Source organism: Gossypium arboreum, chromosome 5 (genome assembly GCF_025698485.1).
Source record: "Gossypium arboreum isolate Shixiya-1 chromosome 5, ASM2569848v2, whole genome shotgun sequence".
In the NCBI taxonomy this organism is placed as follows: domain Eukaryota; kingdom Viridiplantae; phylum Streptophyta; class Magnoliopsida; order Malvales; family Malvaceae; genus Gossypium; species Gossypium arboreum.
Window position 1 is genome coordinate 33,495,618 of NC_069074.1, and position 27,970 is coordinate 33,523,587.

The 27,970-nt window shown below is 34.0% G+C and overlaps 1 protein-coding gene and 1 long non-coding RNA gene across 6 annotated transcripts; one reads left to right on the top strand and one right to left on the bottom strand.

Annotated features, from left to right (window-relative positions):
* Window positions 1-494: 494 nt before the first annotated feature.
* On the bottom strand, window positions 495-3,465 carry LOC108450818 (uncharacterized). 4 transcript variants are annotated; one of them, XR_008283271.1, is made up of 3 exons: window positions 3,247-3,465; window positions 2,619-2,901; window positions 2,313-2,536 (listed from the first exon to the last, which is right to left on the bottom strand). It is a non-coding gene; the product is annotated as an uncharacterized LOC108450818 (long non-coding RNA). The 4 variants fall into 4 exon arrangements; XR_008283270.1 differs by having other exon boundaries at window positions 2,619-2,935; XR_008283269.1 differs by lacking the exon at window positions 3,247-3,465 and having other exon boundaries at window positions 2,619-2,757; window positions 2,840-3,237.
* A 20,830-nt stretch (window positions 3,466-24,295) lies between these two features.
* Window positions 24,296-27,265, top strand: LOC108452372 (protein PIN-LIKES 3-like). Of its 2 annotated transcripts, XM_053028911.1 has the most exons (11): window positions 24,296-24,468; window positions 24,619-24,871; window positions 24,960-25,039; window positions 25,171-25,295; window positions 25,379-25,500; window positions 25,598-25,831; window positions 25,979-26,071; window positions 26,196-26,296; window positions 26,450-26,502; window positions 26,587-26,772; window positions 26,960-27,265. In XM_053028911.1, exons 2-11 carry the CDS (start codon window positions 24,737-24,739, stop codon window positions 27,082-27,084), a joined length of 1,254 nt encoding a protein of 417 aa, XP_052884871.1. In that variant the 5' UTR covers window positions 24,296-24,468; window positions 24,619-24,736; the 3' UTR covers window positions 27,085-27,265. The 2 variants fall into 2 exon arrangements, with proteins under 2 accessions (XP_052884871.1, XP_017605642.1); XM_017750153.2 differs by having other exon boundaries at window positions 24,296-24,871.
* Window positions 27,266-27,970: the final 705 nt, after the last annotated feature.

The following is a 27,970-nucleotide window of genomic DNA, read 5'->3' on the forward strand; positions in this document are numbered from 1 at the left end:
TTTTGACACTAAGACACTAATTAATCAACTAGTTACCAATTTTGGGCGTGTCGAGGTGCTAATCCTTCCTCGTATGTAGACTCCGAACTGTTTTCTCGATTCTCGAGACCAAAATTGTTGTTTAAATAAACCAAACTATTTATTAAAAACAACCACTTTTATGAGGTGACTGATCACACCTCGTCAAAAAGATCGCATGGCGACTCCGTTCTTTTATTTTCAAAATCCAAGTCAATTCCCGTTTTTTTAAAAAAAATAGTTACGACAATTGTTATTTAAGTCCCCAAGCCTTTGGTCAATCAGAATTCTATAGTGATAAAACTTTTGCAATTTAATCATTAAGCCTCCATTAATTATAAATTTGACAAAATTACTAGACCAATTTTAATATATTTTTAATTTTTCCGGCAAATATTTATATTTAATATTTATAAATTCGGTTTACAAAATAAGATTTTAAAACTACATTTTTAGTACCAATAAAAATTGACTCATTACGAAAAATTTAACTTTCTTTATATATTCTTTAGATTTAAAAAAATTATAAATTTAAACTCGTCTGCTACCCTAGCATTCTTAAGTCTGCCACCGCTGGCATGATCGTTTAGGTCTTACTTGTTTTCTTGTCTTTTTTGTCCCATATTTTCATCTTTTTGCAAGTCTGTGTTTCGTCAAGTCACCATTAACCTGCATCAATGGTAAACAAGTTAGCAGATCCGTCACTCAATGAAGAAGAAGATGAAATTTTGCAGATCCATTTAGATCCTGGCTCGGGTAATGAAAGGGGTGAATTTCAATTAGTAGGTTTTTTTTAACAGCAATTATTATTCACTTTCCAGCTATAAAAAGTACAATGACAAATCTGTGGCATCTGGTTCGTGGGGTTTAGATCCGAGATTTGGGAGAAAAATGGTATTTATTTCAATTTTTTCATGTTATGGACATAGAAAGGGTTCTTAAGGATTTTCCATGGACTTTCAACAATCATCTGTTAGTCCTTTATAGGTTACAATGGGGGGGAAGATCCGCTTAAAGTTCCATTAAATTATTCTCCTTTTTGGATTCAAATTCATGATGTTCCAGTTGGTTTATATTCAAAAAAATTAGCCTCACAATTGGGTAATTTTTTTGGGGATATTTTTGGAATACGATCGAGCAAACTTGGTAAAGGAAAATCGAAATTATATGCGTATAAGGGCTCAGATTGATATTAGAAAACCGTTAAAAAGGAAAAAACAGGTCCTATTTAATGGAAGATGTTCATATGTCAAATTTAGATATGAACGATTATCTTTATTTTGCTTCTATTATGGTCAGTTGGGTCATAATGATTCATTTTGTGAAGCTAAAATGCTGATTAGGGTGGAGGTTGCTGAACAAGGTTGAGATCTTTCCCTACGCGCTCAATCACGTACAGCCTTATCAATAAATAGTATCTGGCTTAGGGAGGATGACAATGGTAAAAGTGAAGGGGAAAAGTGGTATATTCGAGGTTCAACGAATAGAATATGGGGTGCTGATAATACTATAAGGGCAGGAAAGGTTATTGGTCCAATCTTAGGTTTTAATCTGGAAGGGGGGTCATCAAATCTTTATCTACAAAAAGAAAATAAGACATCGGATTGGATGAATACAGTTATGGAGCATGATCTAGAGGAGGGAGTAATAATTGGTGAAGAAGGGAAGAAGATAGCTAGAGGAGCTTTAGAAGATGTAGCGGTAGGAAAGGAAACTGACAACTTATTGGTAAGGAATAGAAGACTAGTGGAGATCAATCACTCAATATCAATGGTTGCCAAGAGGCAAACTGACAGGTCACAATGAAAATTCTAAGTTGGAATGTCCGTGGTTTGGGGAGACCACGGACAATTCGACGACTGCAGCATACGCTGAAAATGCATAATCCCCAAATTGTCTTCTTTATGGAGACTAAGTTGGAAAAAAGAAAGATGGAACAGGTGCGGCGGAAATGAGGATTTTTCTATGGTTTGGAGGTTGATTCAGAGGGTAATCGAGGAGGCTTATGTATGGCATAGAGAACAGATGTCTCGATTTAACTTTGATCTTTCTCAAAAAGACATTGATGTGGAGACTGAGGACGCTGACATATGAGAAAAATAGAGATTCACGGGTTTCTATCGGTCTCCTTATGCACACGATAAGAACGATTCATGAGAAGTATTGAAATGCCTAGATCCTGATAATTACATACCGTGGTTGGTTTGTGGGGACTTTAATGAAATAATGTATGGTTCTGAGAAGAAAGGCGGCTTATCTAGGGATGAACAAAGAATGGATCTATTCTGGAGAACTTTGGAGGAATGTCAGTTGATTGATGTAGGATATTCTGGAGAAATTTTTTGAAAAGCTATGGAATCTACAACCACCATCTAAGATTACAATTATCATCTGGCGCATTGCCTGGAATTACATCCCTACTTTAGCAAATCTTAGACAGAGAAGAATAGTGACGAATGTTGTTTGTCCTCGATGTGGTTTTGGGGAAGAAGACTGCTATACATTTTTAGGCAATGTCCTGCAAGCATGGAAGTCTGGCATTTATTAGATATGGCTTGGACCACAAATATTATGCAACCAAATTTTTGGGAGTGGCTTACCATGGTCTTCGAACAAGGAACAGATGAACAGTGCAGATATTTTTGCTATGCTTCATGGTTGCTTTGGTACGCGAGAAATCAGGTCGTGCATGAAAGAGTTTATTCAAAAGGTGTTGATCTTACACAAAAAGTCCAGAACCTCGTCGTAGAATATGAAGGGGTCAGAGCCAAGAAGAGTCTATTGAATATGGTGTGTCATCAAAGAACTAAGGAGAACTTACCGATTATAAAGATCCAGTTTGATGCTGTGTTTGACTCTAGAAATTACAGATCGGCGACTGGGCTGGTGGTTTGGGGAAAAACGAACGAATATTTGGCTTCAAAATCATTCATTCATTATGATATTGCTTCTCCGTTTGCAGCAGAAGCATATGCGGGTTTAGAAGCAGTTAAGTTAGGAATCGAGATAGGCTTCCAGGAGATATAAATACAGGGAGATTCATTAACAGTAGTAAAGAAATGCCAGTTAACCACAATCAATTATTCAGTTATTGGAGCAATTATCAGAGATATTCAGGCTAAGAAATTGGGCTTTCAGAAGATAGAGTTCAAGCACATTCCAAAAATGAAGAACACGAGTGCTCACAACATTGCGAAGACAACATTAAAGAGAAGTGAAAGAACTTACCTCGAGGATGGAGAGTTGAACCGCCTGAATGGGGGGGGGGGGTAACAGAACTATGGGCAAGAAATCCAGATTGAAAAGATAAGGGAAGATTCTGATGTACAAGTAGATAGCAAAGAGAGCAAATTTTGGGAAGAGCTATCGTCAGACGGATGGAAGTGATGGGATAGGTGATTTGAAAAGACGAGAAGATAATGACTTCCAACCGTTGAAAGTTTGACTAAGGGTAATTTAGGAGTCTTTACGCTTTAATAGTTCCCTTTTAATATGAAGTAGGCTTGGTCTGATTTGCTGTTGGGCTTGTTAAAACAAGCCTGAATACTTTGTTTCTTTAATTTTTCAAATAAATACCCAGTCAATCATTAATAAAAAAAATCGACTCATTACAAATATAATATTTAATTAACTTATTAACAAACAATATCTACGAAGAAGCAGGTAGAAAGGTTAGATTTAAAGCTTGAAACTATAAACTATCGCAATAATACCATGTGCTTTTCCCATCTTAACAATATTAGCTGTAGGCATGATTACTTATTTGGTCATTCAATTTTATAAAAATATTATATTAATTCTTTATTTAATTATTCATTTTATTTAATTCTTAAATTTGTATTTTTGTTAAATTATTTAAAATGAATAGAAAAATTAACATTTATTAACTTTCATAATATAGTAGTCCACGTGTATCCCACGCTAACAATTAATTAATTTTAAAAAAATTAATTTTAAATATTATTTTATAATTTTTTAAATAACAAAATATCCATGTGTATGTCACTCCAAAGAAAGCGAAGAAATATTAACTTTTCAATCCACTTTTATATAATTTGATAAATAATACAAATTTAAAAATTAAAAAATAAAAAAATTAATATTTTATAACATTAAAAACCAAAGAAATCATTATATCTAATCAAAACCATTTACAGCTAACAATTAAGTCTAAAGACTTGCATTACATGTATCAACTACGCAATCTATTAAATCTCTAGATTCTAAATTATATCAACTACGCAATTAGAGTTGTTAAAACTATCATGCACTACATAAAATAATTAAAATACGGAATATAGCACGATATGGTTTATGAATGTTTTACATTTTAAAATACATAATTTAAAAACAATATATAATAAATAATTAATAATAATATATTTAATATGTACGAAATTAAAATGAAAAAATAAATTAAATTGTAAGCAAAATAAAATTTAAACATGTAAATACTTCATATTAAAATATTAAATTTATTATATTTGTTTATCATGGTGTTATCATTAATCTTGAGATAGTGTTGAGTTGATTTATGATACTAACTCAATCAACAACATTATCAACATTATCATTAATCTTAGATTTTCATCTATATTATCACTTCAAAAGTTTATCTAAATTGTTTTATATATATATATATATATATATATATATTAGTTTTAATATCCACCGAGTTATATATGATTTGAGGTTTTTCTTTTCAAAAATAATGTATGTTTATTCTTTTAATTAATTAAATTATTATTAATTAAATTATTTAATATAAATAAATATTATTTATAATATATATAAAAGCATGATTGGAAAAACTTTTAAACCGATAAAAATCTCTTTTATTATTAATTATATTACGAAATTTACATTAAAATAATAATTTATTAATATCATTGTGTAATAATAATAAAATTAATATTAATTAAATATTAATTAATATGATAATTGTAACGATCGATTATTAGTGGTGTTAGAAAATATAATTTTTGGGATCCTGTTTTCACAAATCGAGTCCGTAAATATTGAATAGGAATGGAGCTAATGTAATGATGAATTTAATTTTGAATAAACACTTTAGTTAAATTATTGATTTATTGTGGCTCGGGACTAAATCGTAAAATTCTAATTACTATATATTTTTAATCATAAAATGATTTAGGGGCTTAAATTGTAATTAACCAAAGGTTTAAGATGGTTATTAAACCATTGTTTTCATGCTATTAGTGGATGAAAATAATGTTGGTGGATTAATTAAATTAATAAAGGTTAATTAAAACTAAATCATGATTAATTAAAAATAATTAAACTATAATATATGTATAAAAACAAAAATGGGTGGATGGAGAGATAATCACCATCTTACCCAACCGGCCATAGGTGAAAGGAAGAAACTTGAAGCTTTTTTTTTTTTTTTTAAGCTTTTGGTCTTCAATTTCAAGTTAGTCTTTAGTCATATTTTTTTATTTTCATGGATTTTTTTTATTGTGGGAGTTTGATTTAGCTAGCCTACTTACTAATTTTTAAAATTATTAAAGTTTTGAAAGTTGTCATTGTTGAGAATTGAATGATTTAGGTGTTAAATTGATAGGAATTAAGCTTAGTTTAAGAAAAAAACTAAATTGTAAAGCTCAATAGTGAATTTTGTACATTAAGGAAAAAATTGAATAAAATAAAATTTTTTATGAAATTTTCATAGAAATAGCAAGTAGAGGGTCCCTAGTGAATATAAGTCAAATAATATTTTAATTCGAATATCTAGATTGAAAGTTATACTTGTCTTGATTTTAGGGACTAAAATAAATAATTTGTAAAATATGTGTAAATTGATAAATGATTGTGAATTTGCTAGACAATGATAGTGTGATGTGTTTTATGATTATTCGTAGCTAACACGATGTGGATCCGTCAAGAGGGAAAGTGTAACACCCCAAACCCAGTCTATAGACGTTATGGCCAGATCTGAAGATGTTACCGTAAAATGATTTGAAAATCTAGATTTTGTATATTTTGAAAATGTCATAAACTCTATCAAACAATAACCCGGTTTATCTAAAAACACATCTTACTTAGTTGTTTTATTGAAAATGTTATTTGTTTACATTTTCCAAAACCATATAATCTTTGCAGTAGAAATTCTTTAAAAAGTGATCTTTTAGAAAACATTGTTCGTTATTTGAAAACCATTAATTTTATAGAAAAGTGAATATTTTCGATAAAAACATTTAAACAGTATTAAGCAAAATACATAGATAAAGTTTTAAACCCAAAATAGTCCAAAATGTCTAGAGAGTCCAAAATTTACAAAACTCTTAAACCCAAATTTGAATAAGTCAAATTTACAGAAATATGATTATAACCGAGCTCCAATCGCACCGACCTGCCTAAGTCTGATGGTTACCTGAAAGTGACAGACAAACAGAAAGTGAGTTTTCATAATTTAGTGTGTAACTTTTTGTAACACCTTAAATAATTTATTTCTATTCCTGTAAAATCTAATATAATTGTGTATTTACTTCAGTGGTTAAGTGTTTGGGTATGTGTAAGAGGTCTTGGGTTCAAGTCTCATCTTTGCTAAATTTTGTGATTTTTTTTGGAATTAAGCCTTATCTTTGTTAAGTGAGCTTATATTAAATTATCTATAAATTCATATCAGAATAAGCCTACTGGTTTGAGTGGAAAGGGTGTTGGTATGTTGGAGGTTTTGTGTTTGAATCTCTGAACGAATGTGGGTATTATTTTTGCTTGGTTTTGTAGGTGGAATTAAAATTTTGAAGTGGTTGAGATTGAGATGTTAATGGGAAGTTGGGGAATATCAAATTAGTTTTATTTTATTTTGTTTTGCCCAAAATCATTTTTCCTTTTGACGTTACTGTTTCCCATCTCGTCTGATCAATTTTCTTCTTTTTCCTATCCTTTTTTGGCTTTTCCAATTTGATTCTTTTTGTACAAATCCTGGATTTGTTCGTTCGGTAAGTTCTGCTTTCTTTAATCTTAATGCTTTTGACTAAGGTTTTGATGAGTGGTTTGTTTTGTTATTTTTGGTTAGGTGAAGGACAAGAGTTGGCTGGGGCTTTTGTAGAAATTTAAGTGTTCGGGGTTTTTGCTCGGTAGCGGTAAGTTTTCGCCTGCGTTGAGTGTTGTAAGGCTTCGATTGTGATATTTTCGGTTGAGTTTCTGTTAATGTTACTAAATTCGGGATCTGGAATGTCGATTTTTAGGTATTAGGTGTGTGGGCCCACAAGAGCATTCCATACGGGCGTGTAGGTTTTTGGGCCAGGCCGTGTGGGAGACACAGGCAAGGCCAATCTGCGCGTATGGGCGTGTGGCCCACACAAGCATGTAGGCTCATAATTATGAAAGTTTCCCTAAGGTCGCACGGGTCACTCTGATCGACTGTGGGCCTACTGTAGGGTCGATAAGGGCTAATTAGACTCTAATCTATATGCTATGATATTCTGATAGACTGATCTGAGTAGGATACTGAATGTATGTCGGACTGTACTGCTATGAGTATATCTGTTTTCTATATATAAGCATGTTGAGCATGTTTAGTCTATTATATCTGTATCTGATTTCTGCATCTGTTTATTGAGGTGGGTTTATATATGAAGAGGAAGTGTACTGAATGGCGATCATCGCCTATTTTCTAGCAACTTGGCTATACATTAACTGATATGTGTTGTAATAGCATGATATGATATGTAAGGTTGGGTGGGTGTTTTTAACCCCACATGGTGTGATGGGATGGTCGAAGTTGATGTGTAGAGGATAGGGGTAGAATTTTGATTATTTGATCAATATATCTCATTCTATTGACTGTATCTGAAATGGGCATGGGCCCAAATCTGTATCTAACTGTTTACGTGATAATCTATATGTTTGCATGTTTAATTCTATTAGGTTACACACTGAGTTTATGAAAACTCACATTTGTCTGTTTTTTCTGTTCAGGTAATCCATAGAGTTTGGCGGATCGGTGCGGCAAAGACTCAACAGTGACCACCTAACTGTAAAACTGTTTAAACTTGGTTATTTATGATTTTGGTTTTTCATTTGAGAGTTTGTAATTTCTAAAACTCTCTGGACTTTATAGTTTTTAACTGTTGATTTTGGTTTGTTGATACTCTGCATGTTTTGATAAGACGTGTTATGAAATCGACGGTTTTTTATGCAAAAAGAGGTTTTTCTAAAAATAACAAATCGAGTTTCTAAAATTTATCACATTTACTAAACTTCCACTATAGTAAGTGTTTTGAAAAACAAATTAAATAAATAACATTTTCAGTATAATTATGAACGAACACAACGTATAAAAATTGAATGGTTTATCAAGATAACACCGTTTTCAAAACCCATTCCTTGTGATGTCACCAAATTTGGCCATAACGTCTAGGTCGTGTTTGGGATGTTATATTTAGTGGGATCAGAGTTAGGTTGCAAAACTCGGGCTATGAATTTTGGGTTGATAATACTCTAAAATGAGATATTTTTATGTATTAATTATATGTTTATTTTGAGTATGATCTTACTAATTTGAGCTATTTATGGTTTTTTATCTTATAGGTACTAAATTGAAGGCAAAATGGAATTTGGGCGCTAAAAGCGTGAATTTGAAGTTAAATTGGGCCAACAGGCTAAGTAGGAGAGAAGTGGTGCCAAAAATGCAAAGTGTGGAAGATTTTGGGAGCAAAAATGCAAAAGAAGAGATTTTATAGCACAATGCTTTATTTATTGTTTAATTATATTAGGATAATTACCAACGATTATTATTTAGATTTAATTTTAGGATTTATTTTCATTTATCTTTAATTATCTTTATTTATTTGTATTTATATTTTAGAATTTAATTAGGAATAGGCTAGGTTTCTTAGTACTATAAATAAGGGATGGAGTGACACAAGTTTTACTTATCTTTTCTGTAAACACTCTCTCTACATAAAGTTTAGCCTTTTGTTCTTTCCACATTTTTAAATAAAAATTCTATTTCCATTACACCTATTTCCTTTTCCCCAAAAATCATGAGCCACTAAACTTATCTAGCCAAAAGTTGTCAAAAATCCCTAAAAAGGGTTCATGAGGCTTAAAATCCGCGCTTAGCTTTCTCAAAAGAGTATTCATCGTTTTTCGCATTACGGGATCGTCATGTCCCTTAAAAAGTGATCTTTTCAACGTGTGCAAGAAACGACCGCTTTGTATATTTTGGAAAGGTTGCATAGTCGGTTCGTTAGCTTACTGCCTCAGAGGTTGGCGAGCCCAAGACACAAAGTGGCGTGGTATTCGCCATTGAGAAATAATGATCTAGCATAAGATGATCCTACAAAAACGATTGTTGGTTAGAGTCAGGTTTTGCTAAATTGTAAGTCTAAAATCTTGGAGCTAGTGGTCGTAGGCATGCTCTTCCACTATAACTGGCTTATTCAATTTGAGAAAGATCACTTAAAAGTCGAAGATTGAACTTAAGGTGGATCGAGACAACTGGAGGCTGGAATCTCTCCATAAGAATTCTTTTTCCTCAACTCTATTTATTTCTATTATTTTTGGAATTTCAATCAAAACTTTTAATTCTGTTTTTTTTTTCCAGGTACGCAGGTTTTCTTGGGCATAATTTTGACCAAGATTTCGAGAAACAAGCAATTATGCAAATCCGATCCTTGAAGATTTGACCCTACTTCCCTTATACTATTATTTTTATTATTTTCAATATTTTATAGGGATAGGATATTTTTGGTACTCTCAATGACAGCATCATGAGTTCCAAAATTGTGTTAAAAAATAATCGGTTTTTTTATTTGAAAAAATTAAGAAAGTAAGTGATACATCGAGTCTCCGACGCCCATCCTGTAAGTATTTCTGAAACTTAGATAGAACTGCTCTGAAACACTGTAAATAATACCTTCTGAAATTATACTAAGTTAGCTAAAGACTGAAACCTTTTAAAATAATTCTGAACTTTTGATAATTTGTGTATAAAATATCTGCTAATAAATACTGAAACTGATGCATAAAATTTTATAATGTTGATAAAACTCGAATTATACAATGAGCACTCGTGAAACTAATGGACGTGGTATTCGTAGCCGTGGAAAAAGCTGTAGGGGGCTCGAGCTGAGTCTTCCTCTATTGGTAGTATGCCACACTTAGATATGAGTGAGACACCAATTTCTCCTACTATTAAGACTGGGTTTTAAAACCGTTCGGTTGGTGACGACGTACTGTACCAAGCAATGCTGATGATTTTGGAAAGGGTCACAGGACATCATTCTAGAATTGGGGGCTAGGGTTGATAACTGAACTATTCCGGTCTAATGGTGTTGAGTTGTTTAGATGTGTCACTGGAGTCGCCCCTAATGTGGCCGAGTATTGGTTGGAGGCCATCGAGAGGATCATGAATGATCTAGACTGCACTCCCGAACAGAAACTGAAGGGTACAGTCTCTTTGCTTCTCGATGAGGCTTATCAGTTGTGGTTAACTGTTAAGGAGGGCACTCAGCCTTATCGTCTGAACTGAGATTTCTTTAAGACTACCTTCCAAAGGAAGCATGTGGGGGTGAGTTATGTGGATGCTCGTAAGTAAGGGTGAGCAAAATCCGATTTGATTCGAAAAACTCGATAAAAAATTCAAATTTTGAATTAAATAGTTCGAGTTGTTTGAGTTAATCAAGTTATTCAGATCAACTTGAATAAAAAATTAAGTTTTTTGGTTTAACTCGAATATGAATTACACAATTCGAGTTATCCGAAAATCCGAATAAGAAAATACAAAACTACATAGTTTTGATAAATGTTTACTTTATTAAAAGTTAAAATTCAAAATAATTAAGTTAAAAGGTAAAACTACGTCGTTTTGATAAATGTTTACTCATTAAGTTAAAAGACTAAATCATTATATTGTTCATGTAGTTAAATAACTTGTACTTTATCTACTAGTTAAATAATTGGTCCATTTAAACACAACATTAAGTATAAATAATAGGATTCGTTAACTTGACTCGATTTGACTCGAAATTTTTTTACTCGATTCGATTTGATTCGAAAAAATTTCAAATTGAGTTCGGTTGCTAAAATAAGATTTGTCAACTCAACTAACTCGAAAATTTTTTACTCGATTCGACTCGACTCTATCGAATACTCACCCCTACTTGTAAGCGTGAGTTCATGAATCTCACGCAAGGTGATAGATCTGTGGCCAAGTATGGGGTAGAGTTTCTAAGGTTGAGTCGCTACGCTCGAGGCATGGTGGCGTCTGAGTATTAGAGGTGCGTCCAGTTTGAGGTCGATTTGAGAGACAGTCTAAGATTACTGAATGCTCTACAGAGGGAGCGAGAGTTCACGGTCTTAGTTGAGCAAGCGAAGATCGCTGAAGAAGTTAAGCACGTGGAGTGCCAGAATAGGGACCGAGAGGGGGGGTAAGAATAAGAGAGATTCAGAGCCCTCTAATTCTATTCAGAGGCCTAAGAAAAAGGCCAAACCTAATGGGCTCCTGTTGATCCTACTAGGATTCAGCCGTGTAGAGATTGTAGTAGGAGCTATCTAGGCGAGTATTGAATGAGGATTGGGGCTTGTTTGAGGTGTCGATCTTTGGAACACCGTATTAGAGATTGCCCACAATGGTTAGATCAGATGAAAGTTTTGAGACCAGGTTCTGTGCAGCTTTAGAGGGCAGTTCAGCAGTCACCTAGGGGCCGTGGACCGGCTAAGGTTGGTAATGGTATGAGCTGAGGGCAGAGAGCACTAGGCAGAGGTGCTGGTCAGACGGAGGCGAGGCAACCTACATTGGTTTATGCTACTCGACGCCGAGAGGAAGAGATTCTCCATATCTTATCATCGGTACGTTCTTAATTTTTAATGTACCTTATACTACCCTGATAGACATAGGTTCAACACATTCCTATGTAGCTAGTTCTGTTTCTGAAAACCTGGGGATATCTGTTAAGAGCACTTTTAGTGAGGTTGCTGTATTAAGTCCATTGAGGCAGTCTATTCAAGTTAGTAAACTCTATAGGGATGTCCCGTTAGTGGTGCAAGGGGCTATTTTTTTTGGCAAATCTGATGGAGTTTCCGTTTAAGGAGTTCGATTTAATTTTGGGTATGGACTAGTTGGTTGAGTACCGAGTCAATTTCGACTGCGCATCTAATAGGGTCATTCTGAAGACCAAGGTTGAAATAGAGGTAGTTGTGATCGGTGAGTGTCGAGATTATTTATCCAATGTGATCTCCGCTCTTGTGGCTGAGAAACTAGTTCGGAAAGGATGTGAGGCGTATTTGGCTTACGTCAATGTTTCTGCTTCTAGGGACTCTATTATCAGGGATATTAAAACTATAAGGGATTTTTCAGATGTTATTCCTGAGGAGTTACCGGGTTTACCTCCGAGTTGAAAAGTTAAGTTTGGAATTGAGCTTCTACCGGTTACAGCGTCGATACCTATCGTTTCCTACCGAAAGAGCTTACAGAGCTTAAGCCTCAACTTTAAGAGCTTTTGGATCGTGGTTTCATCTGCACTAATGTGTCTCCATGGGGGGCACTGGTTCTATTTGTGATGAAAAATGATGACACCATGAGGATGTGCATTGACTATCGGTAATTAAATAAATTGACTGTGAAGAATAAGTATCCACTTCTAAGGATTGACAATTTGTTTGATAAATTCCGAAGGGCTTCTGTGTTTTTGAAGATTGAACTCCGTTTTGGGTATTATCAATCAAGGGTTAAGGAAGTAGATGTTCATAATACTGCATTTAGGACTCGTTATGGACACTATAAGTTCCTAGTTATACCTTTTGGTCTGACGAATGCTTCTGTTGTATTCATGGATTTGATGAACCGAGTCTTTCAACTATCTCTAGATCAGTTCGTCGTAGTTTTTATCGACGATATTCTAGTTTACTCTAAGATTGGGATGAGTATAATGAACATCTTAGGGTAGTGCTTCAAATCCTCCGTGAGAAAAAACTCTACACTAAGTTGAGCAAATGTGAGTTTTGGTTGCGTGAGGTAACTTTTCTAGGGCACGTGATTTCTACTAAGGAAGTTCGAGTTGATTCAAGAAAGATTGAGGCTATGCTCAATTGGAAACAGCCTAAGAATGTATCTGAAATTCGCAGTTTTCTGGGTCTAGCGTGGTATTATCGACGTTTTGTTGAGGGGTTCTTGTTGATTGCAGCGCCTTTGACTAAACTTTTGCGTAAGGGTGTTCCTTTTTTTTTGGACTCATGTGCAGCAATCGAGCTTCGAGAAGCTCAAGTTTGTTTTGACTCAAGCTTCTGTTCTGATACAGCCTGAATCTGGTAAGGAGTTTATGGTGTACAATGATGCATCACACGTCGGTTTGGTATGTGTACTGATGCAATATGGTAAGGATATGGCTTATCCGTCCCGAGAGCTTAGGACACACGTGGGAAATTATCTGACATATGATCTAGAGTTAGCTGCTGTAATTTTTGCGTTGAGAATCTGGAGGCATTATCTATATGGTGAGAGGTGTATTATCTACACTGATCACAACAGCCTCAAGTATCTCATTACTCAGAAGGAGTTGAATCTTAGGCAGCACCGTTGGATTAAACTGCTTAAAAATTATTACTGCACGATAGAGTATCATCTTGGTAAGGCCAATGTGGTGACGGATGCTCTAAGTCGTAGAATGATGACTGATTTGAGAGCGATGTTCACTTGACTTAGTCTGTTTGATGATGAGAGTCTGTTAGCTAAATTGCAAGTTAAATTATTTGGATTGATCAGATTCGAGTTAAGCAGTTGGGGGATGAATCTCTGGGTTTGTGGTTTAGTCAAGTTGAGAGTGGCAGTACTTCAAAATTTTAGCTAAATAATGATGGCATTCTGTGTTTTTGAGGTCGGATCTGTGGGCTGAATGATTTTGACTTGAGGCAGTCGATTCTAAAGGAGGCACATAGTAGCTCTTATGCTATGCATCCCTGTGGGAATAAGATGTATCGCAATATTCGTGAGATGTACTGGTGGCCAGGTTTGAAATGAGAGGTTATAGATTTCGTTACTCATTGTCTAACGTGTCAGCAAGTTATGGTTGAGCACCAATTGCCTTTCGGTTTGCTACAACCCGTTAAGATTTATTTATAGAAATGAGAACGAGTAATGATGGACTTCATTTGCAGGTTACCTTTGACACCCACTAAGAAGGATTCTATTTGGGTTATTATGGATCGATTGACAAAGGCTGCTAACTTTATTCCAATTCCAGTTCGGACCAATTATTCTCTGCAGAAGTTGGCGAAGCTCTATATCTCCGAGATAGTTAGATTTCATGGTGTTTCTGTGTCGATTATTTCTAATAGATATCCTCGCTCCACTTCTCGATTCTGGAAGAAATTACACGAAGCTTTAGGTTCAAGATTGGACTTTAGTACTGCGTTCCATCCTCAGACCGATGGTCAATATGAGAGGGTGATTCAGATACTGGAGGATATGCTTCGATATTGTGTGATTGATTTTCGAGTTAGTTTGGAGGATTATCTGTTCCTAGCTGAGTTCGTCTACAAGAATAATTTTCAGTCTAGCATCCAAATGGCACCTTATGAGGCTTTGTATGGTCGTAAGTGTCGTACTTTACTGTGTTGGACTAAGTTGGGTGAACGTCGGGTTTTGGGTTCTGAGTTGGTTTCTGAGATCGATGATAAAGTTTGATTGATTCAAGATTGTCTGAAAGCGGATAAACAGAAATCTTATGCAGATCTGAAGAGGTGGATATTAAGTAGTTTGCGAGGGACTTCGTGTTTCTTAAGGTTTCTCCATAGAAAAAAGTTATGAGATTCGATCGTAAAGGCAAGTTGAACCTTAGGTTAATTAGGCCGTATTAGATTCTAAAGCATGTGAGACCAGTTGCTTATCAATTGGAGCTTCCTCCTGTGCTGAACTGTATTCAAGATGTGTTTCACGTTTCGATGTTGAAGCGGTATCGGTCTGATCCATTTCACGTTGTCTCTATTGGGGAGATCGAGGTTAGACATGATTTGACTTTTGAGAAGGAGCAAGTTCAGATTCTAGATCGAAATGTTAAAGTTCTGAGAAGCAAGTCTATTCCTTTAGTGAATGTTCTATAGCGGAATCATGGCACTGATGAACTGTGTTCAGAACAAGGTACAGAAATTATCAGTTGCGAGTTAAAGATTCAGATGTGCCAAAGAGTGCATTCAGAACAAGGTACAGACATTATGAGTTTCTTGTTATGCCATTCAGATTAACTAACGGTCCTGCAGTTTTTATGGATTTGATAAATAGAATTTTCAGATCATATTTGGACAGATTTATTGTTGTATTCGTTGATGACATTCTGATCTATTCTCGAGACGAATCTAAATATGCCGAGCATTTGAGAATTATATTACAAACATTGATAGATAAGAAATTGTTTTCTAAATTCAGCAAAAGTAAGTTTTGGCTCAGAGAGGTTAGATTCTTGGGACATATTATTTCAGTGAAAGGCATTCGAGTTGACCTGAGTAAGATTTCAGTAGTTGTTAACTGAAGCACCAGTTTTAATTCAGCCTGAGTCGGGTAAATAGTTTGTGATTTTCAGTGATGCGTCATTGAATGGTTTGGGATGTGTTTTGATACAAGAAGGTAAAGTAATAGCTTATGCTTCCAGAAAATTGAAGCCGCATGAAAAAAATTATCCAACACATGACTTAAAGTTGGTCGTTATTGTTTTTACATTGAAAATTTGGCGACATCATTTATTTGATGAGAAGTGCCATATTTTTACCGATCACAAAAGCTTGAAATATCTAATGTCTCAAAAATATTTGAATTTGCAACAAGGAAGATTGCTCGAGTTATTGAAAGATTATGAGTTAGTAGTTGATTATCATCCGGGGAAAGAGAATGTAGTTGCGGATGCTCTGAGCAGAAAATCTTTATTTGTTTTACGGGCGATGAATACGCAACTAACTTTGTCTAATGATGGTTCAATTTTAGCTGAGTTAAAAGCTAATAAAAGTATTTCTTAAGCAAATCTGTAAAGCTTAGAAATGTGACAATAAATTGTAAGCTAAAAGAGTACAGTGTGAGTCGATTACTGATTCAGAATATCAGATTAGATCCGATGATTATTTGTTGTTTCAAGGTAGAATTTGTGTACCGAGAAATTTCAAGCTTATTCAGAAAATTCTACATGAAGCACATAGTAGTTGTTTATCTGCTCATCTTGGAAGTACTAAGATGTATAATTATTTGAAACAGCTGTATTGGTGGTTGGGCATGAAACGAGACACTTCAGAATTTGTGTCGAAATGTTTAGTTTGTCAACAAGTTAAATTTGAACGTCAAGTACCTTCGGGATTACTACAACCAGTGATGATAGCAGAATGGAAATGGGATAGAGTCACGATGGATTTCGTATCGGGATTACCCCTATCTCCGAAAAAGAAAAATGTTATTTGGGTTGTTGTTGATCGAATGACGAAATCTGCACATTTCATTCCGGTACATACAGACTTTTCATTTGATAGATTAGCTGAATTGTACATCTCAGAGATTGTTAGATTGCACGGAGTGCCAGTCTCAATTATTTTGGATAGAGATCTAAGGTTAACGTCGTGATTTTGGATGAAATTGCAAGAAGCCTTAGGTACGCGGTTGCACTTTAGTACTGCATTTCATCCCCAAACTAATGGTCAGTCCGAGAGAATTATACAGATTCTCGAAGATATGATTTGTTGTTATGTTTTAGAGTTTGAGGGCAACTGGGAAAAATTTTACCATTGGTTGAAATTACGTATGACAATAGTTTTCAATCGAGCATAAATATAGCACCGTATAAAGCTTTATATGGTCGTAAATATCAAACTCCATTGTATTAGATCGAATTTAGTGAGAAAAATATTCATGGGGTTGATTTAGTTAGAGAGACCAAAGATAAAGTGAAAGTAATTCGCGACAGTTTGAATGCAGCTTTAGATCGACAGAAATCATATAAGGATATGAAACGTAAAGACATTGAATTTCAAATTAGTGACAGAGTGTTTCTAAAAGTATTATCATGGAAGAAGATTCTTCGATTCGGTTGTAAAGGAAAATTGAGTCTGCGATTTATCGGACTGTACTAGATTATCGAGAGAATAGGGTCAGTGGCATATTAATTAGTTTTACCGTAAGAACTAGAAAAGATTCACAATGTGTTTCATGTGTCAATGTTACGACGGTATCGGTTGGACCCATCGCATATAATTTCTCCAACAGAGATTGAAATTCAACTTGATATATCGTATAGTGAAGAACCGATCAGAATTCTAGCTCGAGAAGTTAAAGAGTTGAAAAACAAGAGTATAGCTTTAGTGAAGGTTCTATGGCAACATCACGGTGTTGAAGAGGCTACGTGGGAACCCAAAGAAGCTATGAGAAAACAGAACCCTAACCTATTTTCTCGTAAGATTTTCGGGGACGAAAATTCCTAAGGGGGGAGAGTTGTAACAACCTGTTTTTAGTTAAATTGGAACAGTGGTTTTGGGACCACAAATTCGAGGTTGAAATATTTATTTTATTATTATTATGATGTCTACAACATGATAGTATGATTGTGTAAAAATTTCGTTAAGAAATTTTATCGTTTGAATACTTAATTTGATAAAAAAGACTAAATCACGTAAAGTGTAAAACTTGAGTTCTATTAGCAATATCTATATAACTTTAAAATGAAAGTCCTTATATGGTAATTATCCCATTAATGAGTCAGTGGATGATAATGACTTGGTATTTTTTGTGATTATTAATGTTTATAAAGGTTAATTTTGTAATTTGGTTAATAACGATACAATAAGTTAAAACAAAATGAAAAGCTATCATATTCCTTTTTGTTCACCATTGAAAAATTCAAAGAATAAGAAGCCATGAGAGCTTGCTAGGTTTCAGCTACTTTAATGTTTAATTGATGAATGATTTTTGTCAATTTTTTTAACAATTTCTATGTTTTTAGAGTCGTTGCAACTTAATCTAGCTAGCCGAGGGACTAATTTGTAAAACTGTTAAAAGTATAGGGTTTTACCATTGATGAATGTATATGTGTTTTGATGTTTTATGATATAAAATGGATGGTTGTTGTTAAATAAACAACGTTTGTTAAGTGATTTTTGATAAAATTGTCAATTAGGGATTTAATTGAGAAATGTGTAAAATTGATGGTGAAATGTATGAAATAATAAAAATTTAGGGTTGTTATGAGTTTATAGGAAATTCGGCTAGCATGGGTGTGGACTTAATTGCATGAGTTTAGATTTTTATGAGCTAGGGACTAAACTGTAAAAAAGTTAAAATATTATAGGCAAAGTGTAAAATTACCATTACATGAAATTTGGATTAAATTGAATAGAATGATAATTAAATAAATTAAATTTGATTATATAGATCAAGAAAAGCAATGTACGGAACTAGATTGGGGGAAAAATAAAGTATTGGACTCGTCGATCTTGTTTAGACGTTTTTGTGATCGAGGTAAGTTTGTATGTTAATAAGAATTAATGTAGTTGTGTTTTAAATGCTTTATAATTGTATTGTTGATGAATACAACCTTACAGAAATGTTCGACGAAGATTTGACAATGTGAAATCCTGGTCGAACCTTAGGAATAGATAGGATACAAATGACATGTCATTAGGGGTTATTGCGTTTTAGGTGCAGGTCCTTACGTTTTATCGGTTGCTGAGTTTTTTGGCATGTGTTGTAGATTCTCTTCAGTTTGTGTGAGCAGCACCGTGTAGTTACGTCTTGACCGTCAGTTTGTGTGAGTAGACCCGGTGATAGCTCAAGAATGAGCATTATATGATATTTGAGATTGAGATGGTTTCGACCATGCACTTAAGGTGCAAGATTCCCAAGTATCTGATATTTTTCCAAATGTTTCAAAGGGTATATTGAAGATATGAAAGGGTAAGAGATTGATACGTATCAGTGCAGGTATGTACGTAAACAGTATAAGCATTGAAATCTATGAAGTTTGTGAGTTATATGATCTACTATGTGGATGAACATATATTGGCCCTTTGATTAAGTTAAAGTGTAGTGTTTTATGATATAACTTAATTTGTAAATTAATGATAAGTTATATGTATTAATCATACAAGCTTACTAAGTTTTATAGCTTACTATGTTTACTTTTCCGTATTTTATAGTGATTTCGAAACCTACTCGGACTGAGAGTTGTCGGAGAGCTCATCACACTATCAAGCTGTCATTTTGGTACTTTTGAACTTATGTATTTTGGTTATATAGCATGTATAGGTCATTTGGCTAATGAAAACCTATATGTTTGGTTATGTAATTAGTCATGTAATATGACTTGATTTGGCATATGTTGGTATATGTATGTATATATGTGATTATTTTCATCTTGTGTGCATTTGGGTTGCCATGGATTATGTTTGAATATGTGAATGTGTAAATGGCCTTTTGTTATGTGGTTTATAATTACTATTTGAATGCCTTGTTGTGAATTGGTATTTTGAGCATCAAATGGTTGAATTTTGAGATACGGTATGCATGTTGATTTAGGCACAAAGTCTACTTAGTAAGTTTGATCATTTAGGTAATTTTGGATGTAAAATAGATATGAAATTGAATGGATAATTGTGATACTTATGTGCCTTGTGTTATTGGTATTGATATAACATGAGTTAAACTTGGTCTAGATGGGTTTAAATGCCTATTGAAGATATGGTCATATGTATTTTGGTTTGTCTAGGTGAATGCAAGATTTGGATGAGAAAGATGACTTGGAAAATATCCTATTTTTGTTCACACGGGCAGAGCCACTGGTGTGTGTCTCATTCATGTGTGACACACGGTCAAGTGACACGGCCGTGTGTCCTCTGATGTTTATTTAAAAACCAAGTTAGTATGCTCCACACGGCCTAGCACACGGGCATGTGACTTGGCCGTATGGCATAAATCAGTATACTTTACAAGTTTGGCATGGCCTAGTACACGGCCTGACACACGAGTGTGTGAGGCAATTATAATGGTATATGAGCTAGTCACACGGGCGTGTGGTTGGCCGTGTGACTCAAGTCAAAGAGTTACACGGGGTAAGACACGGACTGTGACATGGCCATGTGATTTCATTTCGAATGTCCACACAGCTTGTGACACAGGCATGTCTTTGGCAGTGTGAGACACATGGCCAAGCCACACGGGCATATGTCGCTTGTATTTTGAAAATTTTCTATGTTTTCCAAAATTTTTCCTAAGTTCTCGGTTTAGTCCCGAACCACTTCTAATGTTTGATTTGAGCCTCAAGGGCTCGTGTTAGAGACAATATGATTGATTGTGAATGACTTTTATTTGGATATGAAAAATGTATGAGAAATGTATGTTTGTTTAAGTTATAAGCCCGGTAATGTTTCGTAACCCTATTCTAGCGATGAATACGGGTTAAGGGTGTTACATTTTTAGCTTTTCCAATTCGATTCTTTTTGTGCAAATCCTTGTTGTGTTTGTTCGGTAAGTTCTACTTTGTTTAATCTTAACGCTTTTGACTAAGTGTTTGATGAGGGGTTTGTTTTGTTATTCTCGGTTAGGTGAAGGACAAAAGTTAGCTAGGGCTTCTACAGCGATTCAAGCGTCCGGGGTCTCTGCTCGGTAACGGTAAGTTTTCACGTAAGTTGAGTGTTGTAAGGCTTCGATTGTGATATTTTCGGTTGAGTTTTCATTAGTGTTACTAAATTCAGGCTCTAGAATGTCAATTTTTAGGTCTTAGAAGGGCCGAGATAGTTTTCGCATCAAATTGATTCCAGGTGTGTTCCCGAAACGCAAAAAAATTGAGTTTCGACGAAAGCCAAAAATGGCCACTGTCGACATCACACGGGCGTGTGGCCAGCTATGTGGATGACTGTGTACGAGACATGGTCGTGTGATCGACGAAGACATGGCTGTGTGGGCAAAACGGGCCAGGTAAAGTTGGGTGTGTAGACCTACATGAGCATTCCACAAGGGTGTGTGGGTTTTTGGACCAGGCCGTGTGGGCCACACGGGCAAGGCCAATCTGGGCGTGTGGCCCACACGAGCATGTGGGCCCATAATTCTAAAATTTTCCCTAGGGTCGCACGAGTCACTCTAATCGACTGTAGGCCTACTTAGGGTCGATAAGGGCTAATTAAACCCTAATTTGTATGCTATGATATCCTGATAGATTAATCTGAGTAGGATACTGAATGTATGTCAGACTGTACTGCTATGAGTATATCTGTTATCAGTATATAAGCATGTTGAGCATGTTTAATCTGTTATATCTATTTTTGATTTCTGTATCTATTTGTTGGGGTGGGGTTTATATATAAGGAGGAAGTGTTCTGAATGACGATCATTGTTTATTTTCTGTCAGCTTGGCTACACATTATTTGATATGTGTCATAATGACACGATATGGTGTGTAGGGTTGGGCGGGTGTTTTTAACCCTACATGGTGTGATGGGATAGTCGGAATTGGTGTGTAGAGGATGGGGTAGGATTCTGGTTATCTTATTTGTATGTCTGATTCTGTTGACTGTATCTGAAATGAACTTGGGCTCGAATCCGTTTCTGACTGTTTATGTGATAATCTGTATGTTTGCATGCTTAATTCTGTTGGGTTACACATTGAGTTTACGAAAACTCACATCTGTCTGTCAGTTCTGTTCAGGTAATCCACAGAGTTAGGCAGATCGGTGCAGCAGAGACTTAGCGGTGACCACCTAACCTTAAATCTTTTTAAACTTGGCTATTTATGATTTTGGTTTTTCATTTGAAAGTTTGTAATTTCTGGGATTCTCTGGACTTTATGGTTTTTAACTGGTGATTTTTGGTTTGTTGATATTCTGCATGTTTTGATAAGATGTGTTATGGTTTTTTACGCAAAAATAGGTTTTTCTAAAAATAAAAAATTGGGTTTCTAAAATTTATCGCATTTACTAAACTTTCGATGTAGTAAGTGTTTTGGCAAACAAATTAAATAAATAACATTTTCAGTATAATTATGAACGAACACAAGGTATAAAAATTGAATGGTTTATCAAGACAACACTGTTTTCAAAACCCATTCCTTGTAATATCACCAGATTCGGCCATAACGTCTAGGTCGAGTTTAGGATGTTACACTTTTAACGAAACAGAATTACAGATTCAATTTCAGTTTTATAACATAACAGAGTAGATACATAATGTATATTTAATACAGAATCAAAATCAGATGCAAATTTATAATTTTACCCCCATCCGCTACACACCATCTCCGACCATCACTACACATCATATAAGGTATTAAATGCCCATCCAACCCTGCACACCATTTAGTGTCAGTATGACACTTTTCAGAATGTTTACAGCTAAGCTGGCTGTTCATTAGGCAAGTTATCGCCATTACAGAATCATAAATACGACAGGTTATTATACTGCCTATACTTTCTCCATATATCATATCCCATCCCGGATGCAAATGCAATACTAACAGATATCAAATATATATTTATGATGTACATGCTCAGAATACCAAATACAGATCATACATAACATTTTTCAGATTTCACATAGCATGTTACAATTTTAATTATCTCATATTTATCTCAAATTTGATTTGATTTTGAATATTATAATAATTAATAATGTCAAAACCAACTTTTTATAATTAATAAAAATTAAATGTGTGAGATTAAAATTATATATAAGATAATATCAAATCATCAACATTTGATATCCTAATTTATCTGATACAAATCTATTTATTAATAATCTTTCCATTATTAATGTAATAATTATTATCGCTAATTAGACTTTGAATTCATATTAAGCATACTTTTTATTTTACATTAATTATCACTTTAATTATTACTTAATTAGTATTATAATTATATAGTAATTAAAATTAATATTTAACACTATAAATATATGCATCATAGTAATGCATTTTCATTCAAAATAAAATTACTAGAAAAATTATATTTTTAAATAGGTTTTGTTTGTATCTCCAAAAAGTGTATAATTTTCGTTATGATTCGAGATGCATAGTTATTATTATTTAATATTTGATTACATTAAAATTAAGCGGGTTTGACCATTTGAATAATTTCTATTTCATGTCGAATTTTAGGTAAAAACTTTTAAGTTTGACCATTAGTTTTAAATTTATAATAATGTTTAGTAAATATTAATTTAAATAAAAAAAAGAGCCCAAACTTTTAAAAAGATTACGAAATGGTGTTTTAAAATAGTTTATTTAGGAAGCCATTATGAAAAATAAAAGACATCAAAGATACTTTTAATTTAACCAAAAAGAACACTGCTTTCCTAGTGGCTAGCCACCATATAGCCTGACAGCACAGGCTTGCCAGCTCCTCTGCCAGATCTCCCAATCCCCCTTTATAACTAGTATTGTCACAACCCTCCCTCATCTCCATTACAAAACCCTCCACTATTCTATTAACCCATCCACCTCCCATTACCATCCAACCTTAGATCTTTCCCAGCCATTCCTTTGATCCGAAAGACGAGAGAAGGAGAACATCCGGTTTAGCAGGACTTATCATCTCAGTCTCCATCAGCGTCGGATAAGTTGCAGCGGCCGCGGCTGGGGCATTTTAACGTGCTTGAGGCTGCTTAAAGAATGCAAATGAAGCTTCTCGTATGATAACAACACTTAATAAAAAAAAGAGGGGGGCCAGTGATAGTTCCAAGTATTAAGGGCTTGACGCCACCTACGGTCTCCATCTACTTGGGTACAAATTGCCTCTCTTCACTTGCACTTCTTTTCATAACCTATTTCGTGAATATTTTGTTTATATGATTAGACATGTATGTGGGTCTACATCCATAAAATAAACTTGCATGCCTATGACCCTAATGAAGAACTTAAAGTTATCTATATATATATAAAATTCAAGAGTCATGTGATTGTGTTGCATTTGTAATCTCATTCACATGCACTTATTTAATTCATTAAAGTCTGAGCATATTTAATCAAATAGACAATATTCTCCAAATAATGTATGAAAAGAATTTCTTAAATTAGACTAAGGGAATGTATTCTTTCAGGTGGAATTTCATTGACTTATTAGTAAGGGAATGTGTTCTTCCAAACCTAGTGATTTCATTATTTTTTGAAATCTTTAACACGAAATTGATTTCCCAAAAAATCTATTTTAATCTGTAAAAACAGTGGCTTTGGATGCTTATCTATAATAAAAAGAGAAGACATAGTCATGATTTAAAAGTAATGATTTGGAAAATTTAGTTGAAACCATGAGTGGGTTAAAGTAAAAGTATTGTCCTCACACTGCTTCCAAAAGCGTGCCCATGAGTGGTCAGTTAATAATAATTTTAGGCCGGAAACTTAATACGAGGGACAATCGTGACGTATTTATTATAAATAATCCTTTCTCACAATTTTAATTGCATTATATTTCTAATACCATTACGATCAACATCTATCAAACTCATCGCCTGCTATATCTTTGGAATCAGTAATTTCCGAAGCTTTATTTTTTTTCAAGTACAAAATTAAATAAATAGCCTGTCAATGTATATGCATAGATTTTGTGCAGGAGAGTTACGTTTTTGTTGAAAAGTTTGAATTAATCATCTGATTCTTTGTTGTGTGAATGCAATATCAGTGGCATTGACGATAGATGGAAGTTGTTAAATCAAGTCTTTTAGGACTTTGAATATTGATTGTTTATTGGATGTACAAGTGGAATAATCAAGTTGAAGATCAGGTGTGAGTATAGGCTAATGGGATTCCTTGATCTACTCCTTGTGGCACTGATTCCGGTTATAAAAGTGCTTTTCATTACCGGAGTTGGCTTGTTTCTTGCTTTAGATCGTGTCAATCTGTTGGGACCAGACGCCAGAAACCATTTGAACAAAGTAAGTTTATGCTATTTTACTCAGCCTAGGGTTTACTGGTTTGTTCAGTTGTGTTTTTAATATTTTCATCTCTCTCGTCGGCTGACAGATTGTATTCTATGTGTTTGGCCCTGCACTTGTGGCAACGAACTTGGCTCAAACCATAACCTATGAAAGCTTAGTGACATTGTAAGTTTCCCCTACTGGTATTTTCATATCCAGAGTTACACAATTGAGTTTTATTTAAACTATTGCATATTCAATATATTAAACTAATAAATCTTTAGTAATTTGATTTATTGAGTCAATTAATTTTGTAGGTGGTTCATGCCGGTGAATATTTTGCTCACATTCATGATTGGGTCAGCACTTGCTTGGCTTCTTATAAAAATCACTAGAACTCCTAAACACCTCCAAGGCATGGTCATTGGTTGTTGTTCTGCTGGTAATTTCTCCTCCCTTAAATTTTTTTTTTATATATAACTGTTGTAATATGATTATTAATTTATAAATTGAATGTATGAATAGGGAATTTAGGAAATTTGCCACTCATTATAGTTCCTTCAGTCTGTGAGGAATCAAATAATCCATTTGGAGAATCATCCACTTGTTTTTCAAATGCCCAGGCCTATGCTTCACTGTCTATGGCGGTATCAACTTATCGCTTACAACAATCTTTCCTTCATCAAATTCATCTTATGTTTTACGGATTTGGGTTTGAATGTTGTATAATTCTGTCACCTACAGACAGGAGCCATCTTTATATGGTCATATGTGTATGGCATTATGCGTTCATACGCAAACAACTACAAAGAAGCTGGGTTAACCATCAACATCAACTCTTCACAAAAAAATTCCTACTCGGAATCAGATTTGGAAACTTGCCGAGAACCTTTACTACCCTCAAAGGATTGGATTGCTGCTTCAGATGAATATTCAGTACAACAACAGCCTCACGGCAATTTTGAAACACAAGAAAAGGTTACCTCATCCTTTTCCTTTCTCTAATATTATTTTATGGATCATTCATCGATTAAAATAGCGGCTGCAACGTGATTACGGTATTCAAACTTTTCGTATAGTTCTTTAAATGATTATGATATTAGTTTTTTTTTTTTTTATTATCAGATTTCAGCTTTGAGGAAGAGATTTCAATGCATAACTATGACCATGAAGAAGATTAACCTAAAGGAAGTGTTTGCACCATCAGCAATTGCAGGAGTATGCCAAAATGCTAACATTCTATATATAGTCTTCAAATATTTATATTATAGAGCAAATATTGCTCATTAGCCTTAACCAATAACTGAGAATCGCCTCTCATTTGCATCATTTTGGCCCTCAGATGGTTGGATTCTTCATCGGGACAGTCTCACCAATCCGACAAATACTAATTGGTGCCGATGCTCCTCTTCGTGTTATCGAGAATTCTATAAATTTGCTTGGGTATGTATTTTGCTTCTCATATTTTGTAACTTCAACCCACACTAAAAGTGTGGGTTAATACATAAATTTAGATATTCGATTAAAAGATATATAATTCAGAATCTATTAATTAGAAAATGTTAAGGACTAAAACCAAAAACCTCATGCACACAGGGACCCAACAGTTGCATGTATGACCTTGCTGGTGGGAGCAAATCTTCTAAAAGGTGATTCATATGTGAAAATTAAATTAAAATTTATGTATTGCCTTACACGTTAGATCAATTTATAATTTTAAGCTTGATTTGCAGGTTTAACAAGATCAGATATTCGTCCTTCAATCATTATAGGGATAATAGCTGTGAGGAACGTATTCATGCCTCTCTTGGGCATCGGTGTTGTTAAAGCTGCACAGCATTTGGGCTTGGTTGGAACAGACGCCTTGTTCCAGTTTGTTCTAATGCTTCAGTATGCCCTTCCGCCTGCCATGGCTGTAGGTATGTATGATAACCATATGCTACATTAATTGTTTTGCTTAAACCATAAAAAATTGTCTGCAAAATCTTACTGTTTTTAATCAACTACCGAAGATAATACATTTCAAACTCCATGGCAAATACAAATCTTTGATTCATTGATTTATGATGTCTTATTCATGGGCTTATTCTGATGATAATGGCACAGGCACAATGACACAACTATTTCAGATGGGTCAAAGTGAAAGTTCAGTAATAATGCTATGGACATATGTTGTAGCAGCATTCTCCCTCACCCTTTGGTCAACGGTTTTCATGTGGCTTTTATTTTGATTTGGTTTGGAAATTATTGGTTCACATATACATGTTTCTCTATTGACGAATTTAATATTTTACTTTTTCTCAAGTACTGAATCTCATTGACATGGAAATCAAATTCCTTCTCTCTTCCTACCATCTCCTATAGGTAGATTTATTCCGATTATTATTTTGAAATGGAGTATTTATCAAAATATATGTATTTATTAAACCTCAAAATATGGGTTTTAAATTTTATTCAAAATCACATATATTTATATTTTATTTTTAACCAAAATTTAATTTTAAATTAAAATAGAAATACGAATAAATATAATCAAATTTGAATTTAAATATATAACATGAAAAATAGATACATATAGTCAAACCAACTATCTAACTTCCAATTCTGAGGGAACAAGAGTTTGTGAGTAATGGGGTTGATTAGAGGTAGACAAAATCATGATGGAGGAAGATGTGTCGTCACTCGTCCACACTCACATACCTCAATTACTTCTTCACCAACTCCATGAAGAGGATTGAGACTGGAAGAGCCTTGATTTTCGCACTTCAAATGTCGCTTTTGCCACCTCAACTCCTAAGATTTTCCAATCATTTTTTGTTTCAATAATTTTGCGCTTTTTCGTTTTTAATTACCGTATTTTTTCAATCAATATCTATTATTAACCAATATAGTAACACTTTGCTTGAAAAGTATCTTTTAACCCAAATCTTGATTTTAAATAAAAATTAATAAATAAGTAATTTTTAAATTAAACTTCAATTCTAAATTGGACTCTTAATTAAATTAAAAGTTAAAATTTTAACTTTCTATTTTAAAAAATATTTCTCAATATTTTTATCCTCATTTAATCTTTTACTTTATAATATAAATTAAACTAATCAATTCAACTTCAAAACT